A 22,002-nucleotide genomic window follows, 5' to 3' on the forward strand; every position below is an offset into this window, starting at 1 on the left:
AAAGCAAGGAGTCAGCTGTTATCCCTGTTATCCAGGAGCAGCTGCCTGGCCAAGAGCACACAGCTCTGCCCCGGCAGCGGGTCAGGGACAGAGCCTGAGAAATGAGGGGGTGGGAGGGGTGGAGAGCCAGGACAGGAGAGGGATTGCAGGGTGCTGTGAAAAGGCTCAACAGCCAGGCTTGGGAGGTGCCGGGACAGAGAAAAAAAAAGCAGTAGGAAACCAGATTTTACTGTTTTTTTTCCATCTTGAGTAATCTGTTATTTAAGAACGAATACTTAATAGTCTGTGCTAAGATTCTGTATTAAGTGAGGTGGACGAGCACCAGCTTCCCCCCACTGTACATCAGCCTATTTCCCATTTCAGCAGGGTGTCCACAACACCTCTACGGCTACAGAGTCTTTTTCTCCTCCTCTGAGCCTGCACTAGCAAGTCTGGACAGGTAATATCACACATAAATACATTTTCTCTTGCATTCATAGTACTTCTGGGTGACAGTAATGCCATCAGCTTCCTACTGAAGAGCATTAGCCATGTTTATGCATGGAAAAACTCTGCTTTTAACGAACATATTAAAACAGGCAAACCCCACATTAGAAATACATCATGTTCTTCAAGAGAAATCTAAACTTTTCATTCTCCTGAAAGGCAAATTCTGTGGGCAAGCAATTTGTGCTGAAACTGCAGACTCAAAAATAAATGTCAGCCTCTTTAATGGCTTTGGCAGAAAAGTATAAATTGAAGGGGAGTAATGTAAAAACACAGTAACAAAACAGCTGGATTGATGCCATGAGGTGCTGAGTACTGTGCCTTGATGTAAGAACTAATTTATCTACTTGCTTACTCTTGCTCAAGTAAATGGTCTCCCTGGACTGGAATTGCAATTAAGTCCGTTCCAGTGTTTAATTGGATCGGAGTGGAATTCCGAGTGCTTTGTGGGACAGAGCCCACTGAGAATACCTTGTACATCCACAGACATACACAAAATGTGTAAATCACTAAGAGTAAAAGGTGAACACTCACTAGTTCTCTCTAAAAACCTGCTTCTAAGACAAAACCTACCCTGATTCTACTCCTGGTCCCTTCCAGTTAAAAAGCCATATCTACGTTTTTTTAATCCTTGTGGGGAAAGCAAAAAAAGAACTTTACAGCAAAGTGTGAGTCCCTTAGCTCTAAGAAAGTATTTTCTGTGAACAAGACAGGTTGCATCAAGATGGATGGTTTTCCATGTTAGTCAGAGTCTCTGCCATCATATATCCTTAAAGGTATGTGTAAGACACTTCCCAGTGGCCCAAAGGTCTCAGCTAGAACACATCTTTGTGTGTTTGGTGTCAAGGAGGCAGAGAAACTGGAGAGAGCACTGAGAAAAATTATCACAGATAGAAAAGAATGGACTATGGAGAAAGACTGAAAGGTTTTCCCATAGCAGTAAGTGGCCTGGGAAGGGAGCAGGGGAATAAGGTTTTGTATTGGAATAGTGTTCAGATATGTAAGAGGTTATTATAAAAAGAGGATACTGAGCAGTTGTTCTTCCAAGTCCAACAGAGATAAGAGAAAAAATTTACTCTCTCAGTTTACACAAACCAGCTTCAGAGCAGCTTTTAAGCAGCATTTTTAACTATGAGGTTAGGACAAGATACCTCAGGAGGCAAAGAAATCTCCTTTACTTCAGAACAGGAGCAGACTAGACCACCTACAGTCCCAGTTTTCTAGAATTCTGCACATCAGCAACTTCTGAATTCCCCTAACTCGCTAACCACCTAACTTTAACATCCAGAGACATAAACAGTAATTACCGAGCCAGCATTAGAGGAAGGGAAGGGTCTTTGCATTTGTGTATTACTTGGTTGCACTACTTGTTTGATCCAGGATGGTCAGCTGCATTTCATTTATTGCCTGCCCTGAGTAAGAAGACCCCTTTCTCTGTTCAGGATAATTTGTTCAGACAGAGGATATTGCTGCCAAAAAGCAGCAGTGGTCTTGGCTGAAGAAATTCTCAGAGCAGAACCCCCTATTTTCCATCTCTAGAGTTAAATTTGCTGCTATTACAGATAATACCATGGTTATTGGACACAGCTTCCTCGCACACTGGCAAGAACAGGTTCAGTTTGGTACAGACATGCCAAGGTATTATTGAAAAATTCCTAATGAGAAATATTTTGCCAATTAAGAAATTTAGTGTTTGAATGGCAATGCTACACCATTTAATTCCCCCAATGCAGCAGACAAGCTCTGATGCACACACACACTCTATCTGATCACAAGGTAACAGAAATAGTCTGCTCAGGTGTTTTATTTCACAGTGGCAGGGAAAGGCCATAGTAGCATTCTTCCAACCATCTCTGAATAGTCAGATGCTCAGCTATATTTATTGAATGGATAAACGGCCAGAAAATAACTAAGTCATTTTTGCAGGAAGATGTCCATGATGGAACCATTAGCAAGTCTGACTGGGGACATTCAAAGACAGATAAATGAAAGCCCCTATTGTTATTCATCTCCGAAATGCTTTTCCATAATGGACATAGTTGCTAAATGTTTCCAGAATTTAATGCTGAAACTTCACAGGATACACTCTAATGGTCCAGAATACTCAAAACTGCATTGTAAAAACCAATAGTCATATACTAAAACTGTCATGTCAGAAAATCTTATTATGTGAGGATTTTGACATTCATATAAAATGAAACATAGTATAAGGGGGAATAATTGAGCTCATTCTACTTACCCACTTACTACATGTTCTTTATTATTTTCTGACTGCACACACAGCTATTGGAAGGGGAGGGGGAAGGAGAGAAGAATAAATGGCAGTCTATCCATATGACTATTTTGTCACTGTAGTTTTCAAATAGAGGCATTAGGAGCAGAACACGTACGTTATGTGTTAGTTTTCAATGGAGCAATGTATAAGAAAGCTCTTCTGGATTACCTGCAAAATTACTGCTTTGCTGCTAACAGCCTACAATAGATTGTTATTGCTAAAGGTTTTAATGAACATGTTTTGTCAGTAAGGAAATTTGAAGACAGGTCTGTTAAACTCAGAACTATAAAAATGCTCATAAGGAAAGGATAATTATCACTACTTACCAATTCCATACTTTCTCCTGTAATGTTCTTTAGTAAATTCATCACAATCACAGATTAATATCTGCCTTCCCCAAACATTAATTACTGCCCCTATTTTCAAGTCATTGTCTTTGTAAAATTCCCGATGCACTGCTCCTGTCTAATAAAAGAAGGAACATTTATACAGCAGTTCCATAAATCTCAGAATCACACAACCTTTCTTAAAACCCAGGTCATTTATTGCGTGTGATTTAACACATAACCTTAAAAGTCTATTGGCAAGTATATTTCACCCCGTTAAGCTCCTTCACTTTTACAAATGTGGGATTTAACAGAGTGAATCTCAGTAGTTCTCATTTGAGCTATTTTCCAGTGGCAGCACAATTCTATAAATGACTCTCTTTGTTGCAGAGGATAACAACCACAGAAATTACAAAAACTACTATATTCAACAGCTGGAAGCGTTCAACAATATCTGACCTGCAGAATGTCCCGCAGGTACCAGCCTTTGTTTCTTTCTGACCTTCCCAACACATTGAGCAGAGTGTGATTGGTGATGGTGCCTGGATGATACAGAGGAGCGGGAGCACTCTGCAAGGAAAGAGACCAACCCTTCAGAAATACAGGTGACAGTGAAGAAAGAGAATTCTGTTACCTTAGAACCAGCAGGTTTGTTATACACGGACTGTTACTGTAGTATTTTCCTGGGAGAATTTTTAGTAAATTCTAAGATTCTACCACCAAACCTAAAAGCCAGTGTTTATTCCCAATGCCAGTACTTATGCCAGAAGCAGCATTCAGAATCTTAATCTCTATCCAAGGATAAAATCTCCTTTCTCTTGGAAGCAAACAGAAAGCAAAGGTCAGCACACCCAAAGTATCACATCGTTGTCAACATCTGCTCTAAAGGCTATTATTTTGATTGGTAATAATTATAAAAACATGCAGAGAACCATCCAAGGCTGGCCCTATCCACTGCACAAACACAGCAGATTTAAGTTAGCGTGATTCTGTTGGCAAAGATGTATTTTTGTTTCTATAGTGAGTTTTAAAATTACAGTAGTAATTTATCCCAGTAATATGAAGCTTAATACACATTTATGTTACTTTTTTTAAAATTATGAACTAACTCCTGATTCAGGGTAATCAAAATGAGTTATTTTGTCTTACCACCTCCCCTGACACCACAACTACTGATTCCTCTGCTGCCATTCTCAAAATTTCCAGAGCAAGAAACCAGTCCTTAAAATTGCAACATGCACCTCAGCTGTAGAAGGGGTCTGGTATCACAGAGCCACTGCTAAATCAGCATCTCAGAACACAGGACTCACAGGGTGAGAAAAATGTAATATTTTGCTGGTAGGTTTTTACTATAAAATCTCACATACATCTATGGCATCACAAATAGATTATCAGTGTCAGAAGAAAAGGAGGAAGAGATTCCCAGTATTTTATTCCACCTGTTGGCTGATGTTATTCTATCATCAGGATCTGTCTGGGGTGATACAGAAGTGTATCCAGATCAGTAATTTTATAATCATAACAGGTTATGGAGGACGCAAACCCTTTGAAGATTTCTCTGAGTGGAGCCTTTCTCATGATTAATGCCCAACAAAGCTTATTGATGGATTCTATTGATTTTAACTGATTTTGCTTAAGGTCCCAAACCCAGAAACTCAGTTTCAGGAAATCACACTAGATTTGCTACAAAGAGGTAATGTTATAGAATACAAAACTGACTTTTCCAATGGCTGCAAATGTAAGTCATTGATCAAATCTGAATTCACCTCAGTTTAACATAAGCTTATCAATATTAATTCATTTTCTAGTCCCCATTATGGCAGAGCTTTATTAATACAGTTACCTTAATACATTAATACAGGAGAAAGAAAATCATAGGACATCTCTCTGCCTAAATGCTCCTTTTAGTTTAAGCATGACAAGCCTAAAGATATTTTTCCATCACTTATTAAGCTACTATATGAATGTGTGCAAATCCTAAATCATGCAATTATCATTAATACTCAGAAAACACTTTCTAAATATCATTACAATCCTAATACAGGATTTTCAAAACAAAACATTCAATAGTTCTTAATTAGTAGAAGAATTTGAAATTTTCTTTCCTCACCTTTGGAAGCTTATCTCTTCTGAGGAAATATGGAACTGTATCCCGGCCTGAGTTTACTGGCAAAATTTCTCTTATATCAATGGTATCATCAGCCAAATAATAACGAAGAACAAGTTCCCGTGGGCCAGAAAGCCGGGATTCTGGGTCATGCCACACACAGGAAAACCCTAAAACTTGTCCATCAAACTCCAGAAATTGTTTCAAAGTGTCAAAGCGCTCATAAGGATGCAAAGGATTCGTGCTCGCCAAATGTCTCTGGTAAAGGAGAAATTAAGAGAAACATATTTTTAATTATTTGCTCTTACAAACAGGATCATGACAGCATGGTACTGTCTAACCTTAGAACATGGGTTGAGGATTTTCAAATGACACCACACCATTACAATACATGAAACACTATTTATGTCATTATCAAAGAAGTATTTACAGGGTTGCTGTGCCCTCAGAAAAAATACGAAAACAATTTTGGATTGGTTTTAGTCCTTGTTTTTCTTGCAACAAGGTCCTCTAGATCAGAGAATTGTTAAATTATTTACAGTACAGCTCATATTTTCAAGAAACTGCCCGTGGTAATCAGATGACTAAAATGCCAAATAGCATCACTCTTCCGATTAACTTCCTTGAAAATTATTTCTTATAGATAATATGGTGTAAAGAACTAATTTGTTCTTTTCCCTTTGGTATTTTCTGTCTTTCTTTAAAGACAATCTTTCTTTAAAGACTTTAAAACATAGATTTTTAACTTTTGATTCATGTTATACAGTTGGCAGGTACTGGATGTGTTTGTTCTCCTCTCAAAACACACCCATAGGTCTGACAAGGAACAGCAGATCTTCAGCTAAAGATACTTTCCAGCTGACATGACCTAGGACAAGGCACTTCCTGCAGTCGTGGTTGCTGCAAAACCAGTGGCAGTGTGTTGAACTGGATCCCAGGATGATGGTCCAATCCAAGCACTGCATTTACATAATGTTAGCTCACATATATAAATGGTGACCTGAACAGAGTGTTTTTCCTAAGTCAAAATCCACATGTCCAAAGTGCATTAAAAGGGACAAGATAATCCTTCTCATCTACAAAATTGCTTCCAAAGATGAATGGTGACAGACATTGATGAGAAAATGTAACCTGAACTGTCTGAACACAAAAAAAAACGTTGACTATAGACAGTACATATAACTGTCTAAATTTCTCTTAATCCACTAACAGATCTTCTGGCCTTAAAAATCTGAGAGGGAAAAGTCCCATTCTTTCAGAGCATCAAATCTTAAAATAAGGAAAGAAGAACCAAGTTTTGCCTGCCAGTGTCCCTGCTGATTTGCAGCACTCATTCTGTTGCAGGCATATATGCTACAACTCAGTTGTTTACCTTCCCAGAGCTCTCTTTCCTCCTTCCTGACCCTTGAAGATGCAATAAGCAAACGAACACTGAACCAGGTAACACTATTGTCGTCCATGGAATACCATCTCCAACAATACAGGAGGAATTTCTGCATGGAAAGGATTGTTAAGCATTGGAAGGGGCTGCCCAGGGAGGTGGTGGAGTCACCATCCCTGGAGGTGTTCAAGAAACACCGGGATGTGGCACTCAGTGCTCTGGTCTGCTTAACAAGGTGGGGATTCACAGGTTGGACTTGATGACCTCAGAGGTCTTTTCTAACCTAAATGATTCTGTAATTCTGTGAAATATGAGTCTAAATGGTTTGCTGCACTTTTCACTGGCCTCATTTTCTATCCCATCCCATTCCTTACCTTCCTTCATACCTTCGTTTTCTGGCCATGTATTAGGAGTCCAGTAAAAACCAATTTAATTTTGCTCAAAGTAGTCCAGAGCAATCAAAAAAAAAAATTACTTTCTACAAATTAGGCACAGAAAAGTGAAAGCATAAGGCAGCCAGAACCTGCTAAATAACTTTTCAATAATTCCCCAACAACATGAAGACATAGATTTTAGCCATTTTTTAACTTCTGATGCTCTTATTTCTCAAACACTTTCCCCCTCTCCATTCTCTTTAGGCACAAATATGCCCAATACTTGAATGTTTTGCATGTTGTTTAAAAAAAAAATAAAATCTAAGTGGGTTATGCAGTACCACACATAATGTTGACACAGTCTGACGGTATCAAGACAACTCAGTATGTGTTTATATACACAGCTGTTACCTACAGGGGCTGAGTAAGAAACCCATGGCCAGACTGAGTCACCACAACACAGAACCAGATGTATTACAAATGCTGCTTTTCACTGGGGGACTGCACAAGCCTGGCAGCATGAACGAAGAGAAACCAAAGTGTTGGCCTGAGAGTGCCTCAGAGACATGGAAATTGTCCTACACATCTCAGTCACAGTCACCTTCCATTACTGCTGCTGAAACCTACAGCAGTTTTCTCACTGGGAGCACTAAGGATGCCGCAGACACAGGGAGTATTTGCTGCTTTCACAGGACCAGGTTGGATCTGTCAAAACAGGCTGCACATCATGGGCCAAGAGTCCTAAGAGTCAGGTCAAGTACCATCTGTGCTCATATTAATCAAGAAAAACAGAACTGAAAGAAACTGTCATTATTCCCGACAGAAAACATCACTCCCATTACTACTCCCAGAGAAAAAACAAACAAACAAACAAACAAATCCTGTAAAGGGGAATGCACATAGAATGTAGGAGTCCTGAGTGAGAGTCTTGGAGGTGTGTATGTTTGTGTATATGCATTCCCATACACTTACAAAAGAGGGAACCAAATAAAACCTCACAAGTCTTAAAACTGCAGAGCATTGGGTTCTGAATGGCAAAACAATTTGCTTTACATGTGCAAAGAGCTGTTAAAAACATGTAGGGGTAGAGGTGAAAGATAACATATGAACAGGAGAAAGGAGTCTGCAGAAAGCCATGGGTGTGCTGCAACCACAATTCCAATTAGATCTTCTTTTAAACACTTTAAAAGTGTATATTATCATTAGATTAGCTCAAACAAAATCAAGTAGCATATGTAAATTCCAGTAAAACATGTAAGAGGTACTCTTTTTTTTTTTTTTTCTTTTCAGGGTGATACTGAAAGGTTTCTATTATTTTTCCTAATTAATTTTGTTCTGTTTTAAAAGGAGTGTGAACACATCAGGAGAAAATTATTTATATAGTACAATGAGCCACATACCAAAATTTTTAAATCCAAGTTTTCTCTTGGGATTTACTATGTTAAAATAGCTACTTTCTATTTGATATTAAAGAAATAATTTATGTGATGCATATTACTAATATGCATTTAAATCAAGTTTTATTCAAATCAAGTTTTCGCTGCTGCTGCCTCCCCTGACCTTTTGCCGCTCTGTGGTGTATGGGTCATCCGGACGGCTTGCAGGAGGATTTACTCGGATTCCTATCTTCCTCAGGAAGTTTTTTGTGTACAGATCACAATCTATAATCTTATATTTTCGGCCATAAAAGGTTACTTCTGTGTTGATATTGAAATGATGTATAGTATAGGACTGGTCCTCATGAGGAGGTGGAAGTGGAATCTGATGCCGTCGGACAATAGTTCCTGTAAAACAGTTAGAATAAATTAATGGAGGAAATAATATTTTTGCTCTAAGGATCCTTATAGAACTAAGTTTAGAGAAAATAAACTGCCCTAGCAAGGAAAGAAAGTGTGACTTGTCAAGCACGGAGGCAGGGACATTGAACTGAGCTTCCTTAAGGAGCACATGGAAAGTAGAGATGAGAGGTGAGCTGGGCTGATTGCTGGTCTGAAGCAAAGACTCCATCTCAAAAATACAGAGCCAGGACCTTGCAACCCACAGTCTAACAAGAACATTGTCCAAAAGAAAAAGAGAGAAGAGAGGAGAAAAAGAGAGATATTTTAACTTTGATAAAGTAATCACACACTTAAATTTTCTTATTGTCTTTAAATGAAAGAACTGTTATCCTGACAGCATTGAATTTGATAACATTTTAAAGATTAAAAGACATTAAAAGACAAATAAATTTCTATTGGCCAATCAGCTGAAAACTCTCAACTACATTGATGAATTGGGTGATGCTTCAAAAGTACTCATTAGCTGTGAGCAAGAGACTGGAACATCTTTCAGTCTTTCATACGAGGAAAGGTTGAGAGAGCTGGAACTGTTCAGTCTGGAACAGAGATGACTCGAGGTGGGGAAAATCTATCAAAGTTCATAAATACCTGATGGGAGGGAATGAAAAAGATGGAGCCAGGCTCTTCTCCATGGTGCCCATTGACAGGATGAGAGCAAATTAAAAGATACAAATTTCCACCTGAGCACACAAACCCACTTTTTTACTGTGAGGGTGATCAAACACTGGAACAGGCTCTCCAAAAGGGTTGCAAAGTCTCCATTCTCAGAGATACTTGAAACCCAACAGGACATGGCCCTGGGCATCTGGCTCCAGCTGATTCTGCTTGGGGCAGGGGCGTGGACTAGAGAATCTTGAGGTATCCCTTCCAACTTCAGTGATTTAGGGATACCAAAAATATTTTAGAAATAACTTACAAGAATTTTAGAATCAACTTAAAAGCTGCAGCCCTAGTAGGTTACCCAAATTTGTAATACATACATTAAAGACAGGTATGCAGCTCATGTACGACCAGCTCTGATTTGTTCTGGGTTTTCAAAGAATAGCAGATCAGTACAGATGGGACTAAAATCTTTCTTCCAACATTTTGAGAGAACAAGAAGGACAATACTTTTGCCACATGCATACTTCAATATAGTTGTGTAAAAATACCCTGCAGAAAATAAAAAGATGGTCCAGTGTTCCACCTCAGGCTCTTTGCTCTGTTTACCAAACCAGACACCTCTGTACACCAGCTTTACAATGTGTATGCCTGCTGGCTAAGACCAGATAGGAACCACCAACCCATAATATTACAATAATTACTTGCTACCATAGGTTCCCCATGACTTTGAAATTACAGGAATTATAAAAAGTGTTGCAACTTAAAAACAAATACAGTAAAGATGCAAAAATTCCCAAACTAAAAATAGTTCCAGCACCAACCTACTCCTACACTAATAGATTATTAGGCACAATTAGCTGAAAGGTCTATCTCATTATTGCTCACTGGATCTCTTTCCAGTGCACTCAGCTGTGTATCTGCTGTGGTTTCTCATTAAATCCCATTTGATGATTTTCCAGCACTGCTACCTTGTTTTGGAAGTAGGTGAGAGTGGAGGGGAGCCTGGGAAGAGAGGGGATAAAGAGAGGCAGAGCAGAAGGGAGAAGGATACCACTGTATGTTTTGTTTGGTGTTTGAAGGGCCTTATTCCTAGGTTAGTCCATGGAAATTCTTTATTGTTCTTCATTGTTCAATATTATGGAATAATTTGTATGAAATACCTTTCTTTACTACATTATCAGAGTTGTTTGTTAAATTCTAATTCTTACAATGAAAACATATCCTTAATTTTTCAGAGGAATAAAGCAACAAAGCAGATTTACTTTATGTTCCCATTAAAATAATTATTTAAGACCCATTCATCATCCTGATGTTTCATATGTACCAAATCCAACATTCTGGTTACTGACCTTTCATTGTAAAATAAACATTAACCTCTATCTGCTTAAGCATATTATACACCTATTTAGGATGTATCCTCATTAAAGATGTTAGAAAATGTGGGAAGTAGCACATTTTAAATGATGCAAAACTGCATTGCATTAGCTTTAACAAAACCACATACTTTAAAATATTTTACCTGATTTTGGATAATCCTTAGGTCAATCAACAGATAATGGGTTAAGTCAGAGTATGCAAATCCTGTTGAATCATCACTTCAACTAAAATATAACGGTTGATAATTTTCTAATATGAGGTGGTTTTGGAGGGTATATTGACCTCAGATTTGGTGAATAAGCCTCAGTTTGTTTTTCATATCACTTTTAAGGGTGAAACACACATACCCATTTTGTTCTGAGGGAGAAAGATTTCTTTCCTAATGGAAAATGTCTTGTAAAGATAATATCTCTAGCAATCCTTCTCTTTTATTAGGTATCACTGTGCTTGATGTACACCTGTAGAGGGTACATTTCATAATGTTGAATTTTAAATTTAATAAAACCTGATCAGCTGAGGTTAGGTCTCATCATTTTTTAAATTGTTCTTCCTTCTGGAAAATAATAAATTTCATCTAGAAATTTGTTGCAAACTGTTAAAGGAGCATCTGGACATGCAGTTTTCAGGTTGCTCAGGATGGATTACTACTCCTAATGGTTCTTTGATTGTCAGTTTATTGAGCAGGACATTCTACTGCACCACCAAGCATTGATTTAAATATTTGCATCTGGTCAGACTAAAGCTCTGCTCTACCCTGCTCTTGGAAAGGGAGTTGAGGTACTGCTTTTCTCTGACAGTGGTGGTGGCACTGAGTTCCCACACCATAATTTGTAGCATTCCTTGTTTTCTCTTGGGGCTTCAGATTATATGGCAACCCCAGAAGATGCTTGAGGAGATCTCACTAGCTGTGAAGGCCTTTTGACAATGAAGCTGGGCAGCAAATGATTTGGTCTCTGCTGCTTCTCTGCTCTGCAGAAGAACTTAAATGGTATCCAGAGTTTCCTCAGCACAGCTCTCTGACTCTGCACAGCCCAAGAGTGCATTAGACAGAGGAGAGGAATGAGTAATACCTGGAGCTTGTACACACTTTGTTTGCACAGGAAGGAGGAGAAGCCACCACTATTATTCCTGCAGTTCATCCCAATAAACAAGGAGGCTTCTTACGTTCACTTATTCACCCTTCTCAGAACATAGCAAGGTCATGATTTGGCCACCGTCAAATATGGCAAAATCGCAATTATTTCAAGGCCTCGGGGGAGGCTTAAACTCTTAGATAATCTGTTGTATTGGAGGAGCTGATGCAACTTCACTTTCCCACTTGTACTTTCCTCTTCTGCCAGCCGGCCTTGGGAACCCAGCCAGGAGGCAGCTCCACTCTCTTTTTCAGCTGGCTGACCTTGGGGAAACCAGCCAGCTGCTCCACTCTGCTCTGGCTTGCAGGGTCTGGATTGCACTGGAAGCTACAGTCAACCCCATGGGAACAGAAATGACCTTTTGATAAGACAGTATCAGCCAGCCACAGTCCTGTTAACTGGGAATTAGATGTACAAAACACTCGCAAGTGCCATATCTAGCCTGGCTCTCCATGGGAGAATTTTTTTTTTTACTGAAAGAATAATTATCATTCTGGCTGGGGAAGAAGCATTTGCAGTTTTTTATGTGGTTAAGTTTACCGTCCTTCTCTCCTTATCTTTCCTTGGGCCTTGTGCACTGTGATTGTCCTGCTGTTTCTTGCTCCGATTCTGGTTTCTCAAGTTCAAGGTCTCTGCATTCCCTCCTCAGTATAGATTTCTTCTAATGTTTCTAATATTTTCCAAATAGCAAGGCAGTATCCAGAATTAAATGAAGTTTAAATTTCAATTATTTAGTAGCAACCTTGTAAGACCAAATTCATGTCCAGTACAGCAGCCAATTTCATAAAGCAGTTTTTAAAATCACTGAAACATTTCCCACAGATCATTTATTTTGTTGCTCTGAGATTTTGATCAATGGTAAAAGCACATTTTCTGGCTTTTTTTCTCTGAAGACAATTAGTTTTGTAAAATCATAATTGAACTTAGAAATTCCTTTAACTTCTTTGACCACTGTTCTTCACCAGATCTTCTTGCAGTCTGTAAGCATCTCCAAATTTCTTTCTGCAAAGCCAAAAGCACTACAAGAGTACAATGGGAAACTACTGCATTTCTCCAATCCCACCACTCCCAGGGACACCCATTCAGACCATCAAAGTCTCATTTGTGGGTTATGGCACAAGCACTGGCAAACCCATGGCCTCAAGGCATTAACCAGCCAAGACAAGATCTATCTTTGATCTACCCTGTCACAGCTCTACCTTCTCTCCAAGAAGCCTCCTGAAAATAGCCATCCCAGCTGTCTGGTTTACATCTTTTTTGACAGGGCAAACATCCAAGTTAAAGTCACCACCACCTTCTGCCTTCAACAGTTCAATTCTACTTTATCCATCACTGGATTTTGCTGTTCCTCCTTTACACAACCCCTTTCCTGCCACTGCAACTCTCCAATTCTTCACACAGACCAAGCCCATCCTGCTCCTGATGTCCCCACACCTTTTTCTTCACGCACATCCCCACACCTGTGCTCTTTGTTCAGTGCAGTTTGCCTTTTATCACCCCAAGCTCTCCTACAGCTGACCTCTCCTCTACAATTCTCTGGAATTTTAATTAACTGTAAAGTTGTACTTCAGCAGACATGCAGAGAGCAGCATAACAGTCAAGATCCTGAACTTCGGTTCAGTTCAGCTCCTCACCCTGTTATGACCTTTTCTCTATGATCATGGGTAAGATTTTCGTTCCTTTGTGCTTCAGTTTATCAGCTTCACAATGCAGACAGTTGCTCTTGGGCTTAAAAACTCCCAGTCAGGATAAAAAATTTGAACAATGTAAGATAGATAGACAGATAGATAGAATTACAATAAAAGAGGAAATAGGACAATTCTTTATTGAAAATGGGAAGATATAGTAGTCAATGATTTAATATATTTTCTTTAAGAAACATTCTTTTGCATGTATTCAGCAACAAATATTTAGAGCCTTCAACATAATAACTTTGTCATTGGTCTTCAGTTATGGAGCATGAAGCCAATCCCCAAGTGCATGTGAGTAGAAAATCCTCTGATAGGCATCTCCATCACCTCTTTCACTCTACATCATACTAACCTTTAGGACCACAAGAATATTTATATAGATGTTTACAATAAAGCATAGGCCCCATATCTATGCATCAACTGTGAAGCCCAAACACATTCCAAATAGTCCTTGGACCTTTCAATCTACAGTTTTTCTTTCTTCCTAAACACAACCAATACATAGAGCTTCCTTACCAGCCCAAGCACCAGAGACAAATAATTTAAGTGCACTTTGGAGATCCTGGAACATTTATTTTTAATCCATTAGTTAAATATGTTGCATACATAAATTTATCCCATATGAAGTACTCAGACAATCTCATAGAGGCTTTCAAAACATCCTTGCATGGAAGACTGAGAAAATTCTTGTTTCTCTTTAATACCATTCAGTTGATTTTAGGTCCAGTATCAAAGGTGATTCCAACAATCACTAACACAAGATGCAACCAAGGAAACGGGGAAATTGTAGCCTTCCTGTCACCAAAGGAACAGGTCTAGAACTGCCAGGAACATCAGGGCTGAAGATGCAGCCTGTACAACCCATAGTACAAAGATAATGAAAATAACTTCTTCAAAGGAATCAGCTTTGAATTTGCTTTATCCTGCTCTAAAGAATCTGGCCTCCACCTTCTCTCTCAAAGGCATCACCTCTGACTCTGTACTTCCTTTGTCAGTGGACATTTGCTCTAAGACACAAACCCCTGAAGTAGCTGCTTCCACTCTTGAGGGACACAAAGGGAAACCTAAACCTGATGATGTCTCCCACCTCTTACATATGGGTTCAGGGAGGGGGTAAGGGAAAGAGCTCCAACATGCCTTTTTTTACATGAAAAAGCACTTTCCCGGGTAGGAGTAGGACAAGGGTTCATTGCATTCAAAATCAGTCCCTGCTGATGAACCTACAAAAAATCTGGCAAGAACTACTCAACACCAGGACAGCAGCAGCTGAAGTACGGGTTTAAGAAGAGATTCACAAGCAATTTTATCCCAGTCCTAACAATTATGATGCACGTAACACCTTTAAATATTATCTTATTCTGTAGACGGAGAAATTGATAGCATCTGCTGATCTGGGAAAAAAATAGGGTAGTTAAATGGTTAACTTATTTTTGCAAATCGCTGTGCTAAGAATGTATAAAATGTACAAAACGTCTTTGGGGACTGGGAGGTGTAGTCATCCCAAGACATCCTGCTTCTCTGGATTATATCCCTTGAAAACTTTTAATTCTGGCAGCGACCCATAAACACCACGAAGCAGCAGCTGTGTTCCCCCTCTGCAACAGGATGTTGACCGCTAGATCACATTTTCTTAACATAAACCAAGTCCAATAATACCCCAGTAAATCAGCTCAGTAAACCCTCCCCCTGAAGTCCTCAGGCTGCTCCCAGTGCATGGATGTGACACTGAGGCAAGGCAGCTTCCTAACTTAAAAGGCATGGAGGAAGAATCACGGTGCCATGGGCACTTTAATCATAAAAGAACCAACAGCCAGAGGCACAAAAGACTCTTGTCTTCAATAATGGCAGAGACACTGCAGTAGCTCATGAAGAATTACAGAGCTGCTGCTACAGAACTCCCTGTCAGTGCCAAGATGGGAGGAGCCAGGCTCAGGAATGGAGATCTAGAACACAAATTGCTTTTGCAGGACTGACACAACACTGACAAAGTCCTTACCACCATATGATTTCAAACTCCTGTATTAGAGAAAAAATTGTATGTTTGAGTGAGGGAGAGGATTCAGCCTTACAAAACCTGTATCTTGAGAAACTAAGACAATAAAAAAGTTCACATCATGATCTGTAACAAGAAAAGACAATTACAGCTGTGCATTTACATCCTATTTTAGCAATAAGAATTCACATTACGTATCCTTTGGAAGGGACCAAGACTGTACTGAAGGAAAGTATAAAGGGGAGAAAAAAGGGTGCCAATAAAAGCAGATACCTTGATTTATGCCACTATTTTTCACTACAGGCTCAGTCACTTGAATTGTATCATCTTCAAGGTAGAAATATATTTTACAGTGTCTGATTCTATACAGCTCTTGATTTTTTTCAGTCACTTCTTCTTCAAAATAGGCATCAAAATTCAACGCCTATTAAAAACAATAAACAAATATAAACCAGCAAAATCTCCAACACTTTTGCAAAATACGTCAAATAAACTTGTATAGGTTGTAAGTAACTAAATGTATGGATTTCAGGAGGTAGATTTATTTCTCAGAAATGTAAGAACAGAAATCCACATTAAAGCACATAAATTTAGAATTCTTTGCTTGGCATTTTTATTATCACAACATCTAAGCAGAGATGGAACTCTAAAGCAAAGAAATAAATCAAATACAAAACTATCAGCAGGTTGCTTGGAAAATCTTCCAAACAAAGCATTTCTGATAACACAATGAGCTGCCTAGGTACTGAAGCAAATTTTAGACTGCTATTCCATGAATTACTAGAAAATACAATGCATGATGACAGCAGTGGCTTTACCATCAAGGTAAGTGGAAGGAGTTCTTTTTAAGCAGAACCTGCAAACGTTCAAATGAATGGTACTGAAGACTATCAGATAGAAATGACATTTTTCAGGAGGCATTTACAACTGTGCAATATTGGCATTTCAAAACATACCTGGTTCTGCAATTCAGTGAGCAGGGAAATCTCAGAGAGCGTAGCAACTGCTCTTCAGTGTCTCTTGTAATAGCAGTAATGCAAAAAATTCCACATTCACAGGGGAGGTGCTCAGTGGCCCTCATACCTGGAGATCCCAGCTCAAATTCAGGCACCATTACACAAATTTTGCACCTCTTGGTATCATTTTTTAACCACCAACACCAATGTTAAGGGAATATGAAAGATGTATCTACTTCCTCGTGCATTATCTAGCAGGATGCTCGCTGTGGTAAGGATGTGCAGGAAGGCATTAGTTAAAACAGGTTTCTATCCTGTCCCCCCTAACTCAGTTGGGTCAAATCAGTGTTAATTTATACTTTATTTTCCACACTGGTTATATTTAATAAATTCAATTACCTTCACTCTTGATTCATCAGACAACATGAAGCATTGAAAAAAAGGCAATTTAGCTGTTCCCTATGTTTCAACAATCATCTAACAGACCATGAGTTGGAAATGTTTGAAATCTAGTAAGCTGGCTGAGTTCCCTACATGACAGAACACACTGGTTAATAGTCTGCACTCCTTTTGCACGTGCCTTCGGGAACCTCAAAGTGCTTCCGTGAGTACCGATGACAGAGATTTTATAACACCTCATAGACAAGAACAACTTCCTTTTCTACATCTGGGGAGAGAGAAGTAGCAGCTTGCCCAGGAGCACACACAAACAGCCACCCTGTGTCCTGCTCACACTTCTCAGCCACATTCCCTTCTCTCAGGCAGGTTAAGCGCAAGATGAGAATAATTCTGTTTCCAGAAATTATTTCAAAGGCTCAGACCCCACGGATTTTCAGCAACCATTGAACAGCATGACAGACACATTTTTGGCATCAACTCTCCTGCACTGTGATCCTCTGCCACTAGAGAAATAAAATTTAAATTACAGAATCAAATGACACAACCATTACCTGTTAAACCTGGTGCATTAGATTTTCACACAAAGGAATCTAGAAAACTCAGTTATGGTTTGTTTAATTAGTACAACATGCAAGTTTCTGAACAATGTACAGACTTGAAAATAAATTTAAAAATTAATACTTGTCCATATGTTTTAACTGTGGATTTCACTGTTTCATGCATCAAACACAAAAACACTGGACAAAACATCTGACACACAACAGAGGCAACACAAACTCTATCGACCTTCAACATCTCTTCCTCTTTCCATTTGTCTAAACACTGGTGTAGAGTGCCATTTTTGGTGACCAAATCCTGGCCTCCAGCTACTGTTCTGGAATGACCAGGAACCCTTTATAAATCTCTTGAACACTCCAGGGGACTCAAAAGGTACTATGGTGGAACCACTGTATCCCAGTCTGAACATCCTGGGCTTCAACTGACAAGGATCAGAATTTCATTCCTCACCCAGCTGCTGCTGAGACATGAAATCACTGGAAACATGGAAACTTCTGTGCCCTCTTGTCCCTACTCTGCCAGTCCCACTAAAATAGGGACATTTGATGAACATACTGTTCAAGAGCTCTGTTTCATTACTAATTGTTCTTAATTTTGTCAATGATCTCTTCTGAGAACAGTCATCTCATGAGACACCAGCCTGGCAAAGCAGTCTGTTTGCACAGAACTCCAAGCACAATCACATCCTTAATACACTGGATTTATTTCTTTCTCTGAGCATCCACCTATGCCCTGGTTTATTCCATTTGAGGAGTTTGTGTGGGTTCTTTTGCACTCACATTTTATTCTCTTTATACCTTTATCAACATGTTAGTGCGTGACTGAAATATTTGCAGCAACCAACTGCAATTTTGCAGACCAAAGCAGATGATTCAGGAAGCACGAGGAGGGGAAGGAACAGAAATGCACATTAATTACTTTTCATTTTGAAGCAAAGTTAGTCTTAAAAATACTCAAAATGTGACACTTCCTAACCTGAGTCTCATCTGCAGTACAGAACTACAAAGTTTGTATCCCCACTCCTTAAAAAATTAAATATTACCTATGAAAACCAAAACTAACAAGTATTGAGTAAACTCAGTGGCACTTTGCAAAGTGCTGCAAAGTTTCCCTGGCACCTGTGGTGGTCAAATCACAAACATCATTTCAAGCCCAGGAGGCCTTGTGTGTGTACTTAATAGTAGAAGAAATTGAATTTACACCTGCTTCCTATTAGGCAAATAAAATGGCAAAAACTACTTCTCAGCCTACTTAAAAATGAAGTTTTATGCCTGTCCTTCTTCCAATTACTTACGGTACTGTTGGAAGTTAGAAGCCAAAGTGGTAAGAAAGCAGCTTACATTTCAAAAGACAAATACCTACTCAAACCATTTTTCATTAAGTCCATTCTGTTGAGTTCCAAACTGCAGCACTGGAGGACAGAGCTGCATTCCAGGCTCTTAACTGGGGAAGCTAAATTAGTTGGATAGTAAGTACCCTGTAACAATCTGCCATTAATACAAACACATGAGCCCTCCAGAGGCCAATTCTGCAAACGCCTGTCCTGGACTGCCCTGTAGAGGCACACATTGATTAGATCAGGAATGGCCAAAGGCCAGCAAGCTCCTCTCACCAGCCAAGGCTGATGCTCAGTGGAAGGTCCCCCTGCCTCCTACTGAACCCCTTGAATCCATAAACGTGGATCCAAGTCCTGCTAATTTACACAGGGCCCTGAGAAGCAAATACACCCCTCCTTGTTCCAAGAAGGGAATAGGAAAAACAAGTCCAGGTCTGGCTGAAGCCTTAACACCTGGGCACACTGGACCAGTTCATACTCGAGCACATTGCTGTGCAAGCAATACCAGGGATCTCAGAGGCGAAGCCAACCAAAGGCACTTGATCTGTTCAAGGCTTACATTTTCTTGTTGTAGTTCTGGTCTGCCAAAGATGAATGTGTAATTGTACTGCAATTACCTGCATGGCTTCTCTTTTAAAGCAAAAATTATGAGATTTGCCTTTCTTCCCAATATTTAAATACTGTAATCATTTAGTCATGCAACATTTCTGCGCTCTGCTGAGTGATTCCTTTTTCTGGATCATTTTCCTTCCCTGATTGTAGGCTTTTTGTTTTAGAAATAAAACATCTCTAAGTAGAATTTAATGGAAACTTAAACATGGAAAGCAACAACAATGTGCTATAAAATTCCTGTCATCACAGGTTGTAGTTATTTGGTAACTCTCTAAAGGTGTCACTACATTCTTGCAAAAAAAGGAAAAAAACCAAAACCTAATTTTAAATTCCTGTGTCAATATGAGACATACTCTATTACACATGAACAAATCACACAGATGTGTGAGCAAGCATGATGGCATGAGTGAATCCCAAGCATATAGCACTCCACTGAGTTTACTGATTCCCAACTGCCCATGCACACTTTCTCCTGGACTGGGGTTTACCTTATGTTCATCCTTACCAGGTTACCAAATAATTCCCTTACTGTCATCATTTTCCCAAAAAAGGAATATGTTGCCCACTCCCTTGTTTTTATTACATCCTGTAGGAGATGTATCCCAATACAGAAATAGTTTTATATCTTTCTTTATGGCATGATACATGTTTATATTAATTGTCCAACATATTATTATAATGAAAAAAACCCGCTACCACTCTTTTTGTCTATCTAGAAGCTTTTTCTCCATGCACAAAATAATCTTCTGAAATATCTGACTAACGGATTTTCATTGTTATACTCTGTCATATTGTAGCTATTCATTAAAAAAACAGATATATATGGATTTCTACATACCTGCTTATCAAATGCTATCCAAGCAGGAGCATCACTTCCTGTTGCTTCAGGAAACACACTGTTTGTAGGTTTCAGGGTCTGACCAGGTAACAGTTCACCTCCTATTCCACGTTTATCCTCAAACAGCACAGGAACATTATTGCTGTAACCACAGTGCTGTGACCTGTGGAACTTTTCTCCCCCAATCTGTCAAAAGTTCAGAAGAAAAGGAGACAAAATTGTCTGTGTGTTTGTTTTTAAATCTATAATAGCTAACCATCTAGGCAAGGAGGATTAATCATGCAAAAGTTTCTCTGTATTTACTTTTAATACAGACTCTAAAAAGCTGTAACAACTGGAATGCTGCAAGTGAAGTGACATTTTTCAGTGGTCAATTTGCCAGTCTTATAGACAAAAATGGAATAATATTCCAGTAATTTACCTAGGCTGAGACACTGGATGGTACCAGACGTTTACCCCCCACACTCCTTCCCTGCCACAAGGATTGAGGTAGATGGTACAGAAAGAATCAAGTCACTCCCAAGAACTGTTGTAAAAGGTAGAGGGGAAAGGCCTTTCCTACAGCTCTCCAGAGGACAAATGGCAACAGTTCAGCAGCACTGAGAACAGCCTGCTCTTGTTATTCATGTCAAAGATCTTATTTACACTTGCATCCCCAAGTGCAAAATAAATTCCTCTAGTACTAGTGAATACACTTGAATTTTGGGAGGTTGGACCTGAATCAAAAGACAGACATTAATTCCATCTGGGAGTATATCAAAAGAAGGTCTCTGTGGTGATTCCTCTATACTATTACTAATTTTTCAGGCAATTAAGGATGGAATGCTTAAAAATATAGGAACAACCAACTGCAAAAAAAACCATCTTTCCCACTCGAATTTCTTGGCTGGGGCTGGAGCCAGTCTTCAAGTGACACAGAAAAGCTTCTGGGCTCACATAAATATCACTCCTGTCTCTGGGAATGTCCCTCCTAATGAGCCACCTGCTTTTCTGGCCAGCTCTCTCCAAGAGAGTTAGCTGGTGTGAGCTTGGCTTGGGGAGCAATCCCCTAACAACCCCACATATCAGTCTCATAGGAGAGGACAGGGAAATAGGAAAAGCCAGTGGAAAACTCAACTTCCTTCTGTAAGCAGCAATCCTGACTTGTTAGCTCCTCTCACTTTGCTATTCTTCCCTTTCTTGCCCTCTCAAATCCTCAAAATACTTTATCTGGGAAAGCAGAGAGGGGCCACTGCATCCCTGGCACACCCATTAAGGGGAGAGAGAGGCCATCAGAGCTGTGCCCTCCCTCAGCCTGGGACTGGGGGAACATGAGGGAAGATGAGGTTGAAGTGGGAGGAACTGATGTAATGGGTGAGCACAGTAAATGTCCTGGGTAGAGGAAAAAAATTTTTTGCTGGACAGCAAAATTTTCACAGCAGCACCAGAGCAGGATGTCAGTAAAGTAGCAGAGGACAAAATTGCCTCCCCACTCCATTTGGAACACTGGGCATCACTGATTATCACATGCATATGTGTAAACCACTACTCCCCCAAAAGGTGTAGACAGTTCTAAGCTAATACCATAAGACAAAAAATGGTACAAATAATCCTTTTTCATGATGGCAACATTCAAGTGCTCCAAGATAACGTAACACACATCCAGCAGAGCAGTTCTGGGAACAAGTGCAAGCTGTGAAGCTGCAAAACCCACAAGTACTCCAGCAGTTATTTCATTCT

At 39.4% G+C, this 22,002-nt stretch overlaps 1 protein-coding gene across 1 annotated transcript in view; it reads right to left on the reverse strand.

Moving 5' to 3' along the window:
- EFHC2 (EF-hand domain containing 2) overlaps nt 1-22,002 on the reverse strand; it is a 58,646-nt gene that overhangs the window by 30,383 nt on the left and 6,261 nt on the right. Inside the window, exons 2-7 of the mRNA XM_032100973.1 lie at nt 20,284-20,469; nt 15,858-16,008; nt 8,510-8,733; nt 5,198-5,452; nt 3,547-3,657; nt 3,088-3,226 (exon numbers count right to left, since the gene is read on the reverse strand). Coding sequence (XP_031956864.1) covers nt 3,088-3,226; nt 3,547-3,657; nt 5,198-5,452; nt 8,510-8,733; nt 15,858-16,008; nt 20,284-20,469 — 1,066 coding nt within the window. The remainder of the gene's footprint in view (nt 1-3,087; nt 3,227-3,546; nt 3,658-5,197; nt 5,453-8,509; nt 8,734-15,857; nt 16,009-20,283; nt 20,470-22,002) is intronic.

The sequence above is a fragment of the Corvus moneduloides genome, chromosome 2 (assembly GCF_009650955.1).
Source record: "Corvus moneduloides isolate bCorMon1 chromosome 2, bCorMon1.pri, whole genome shotgun sequence".
NCBI classification, from domain to species: Eukaryota; Metazoa; Chordata; class Aves; order Passeriformes; family Corvidae; genus Corvus; species Corvus moneduloides.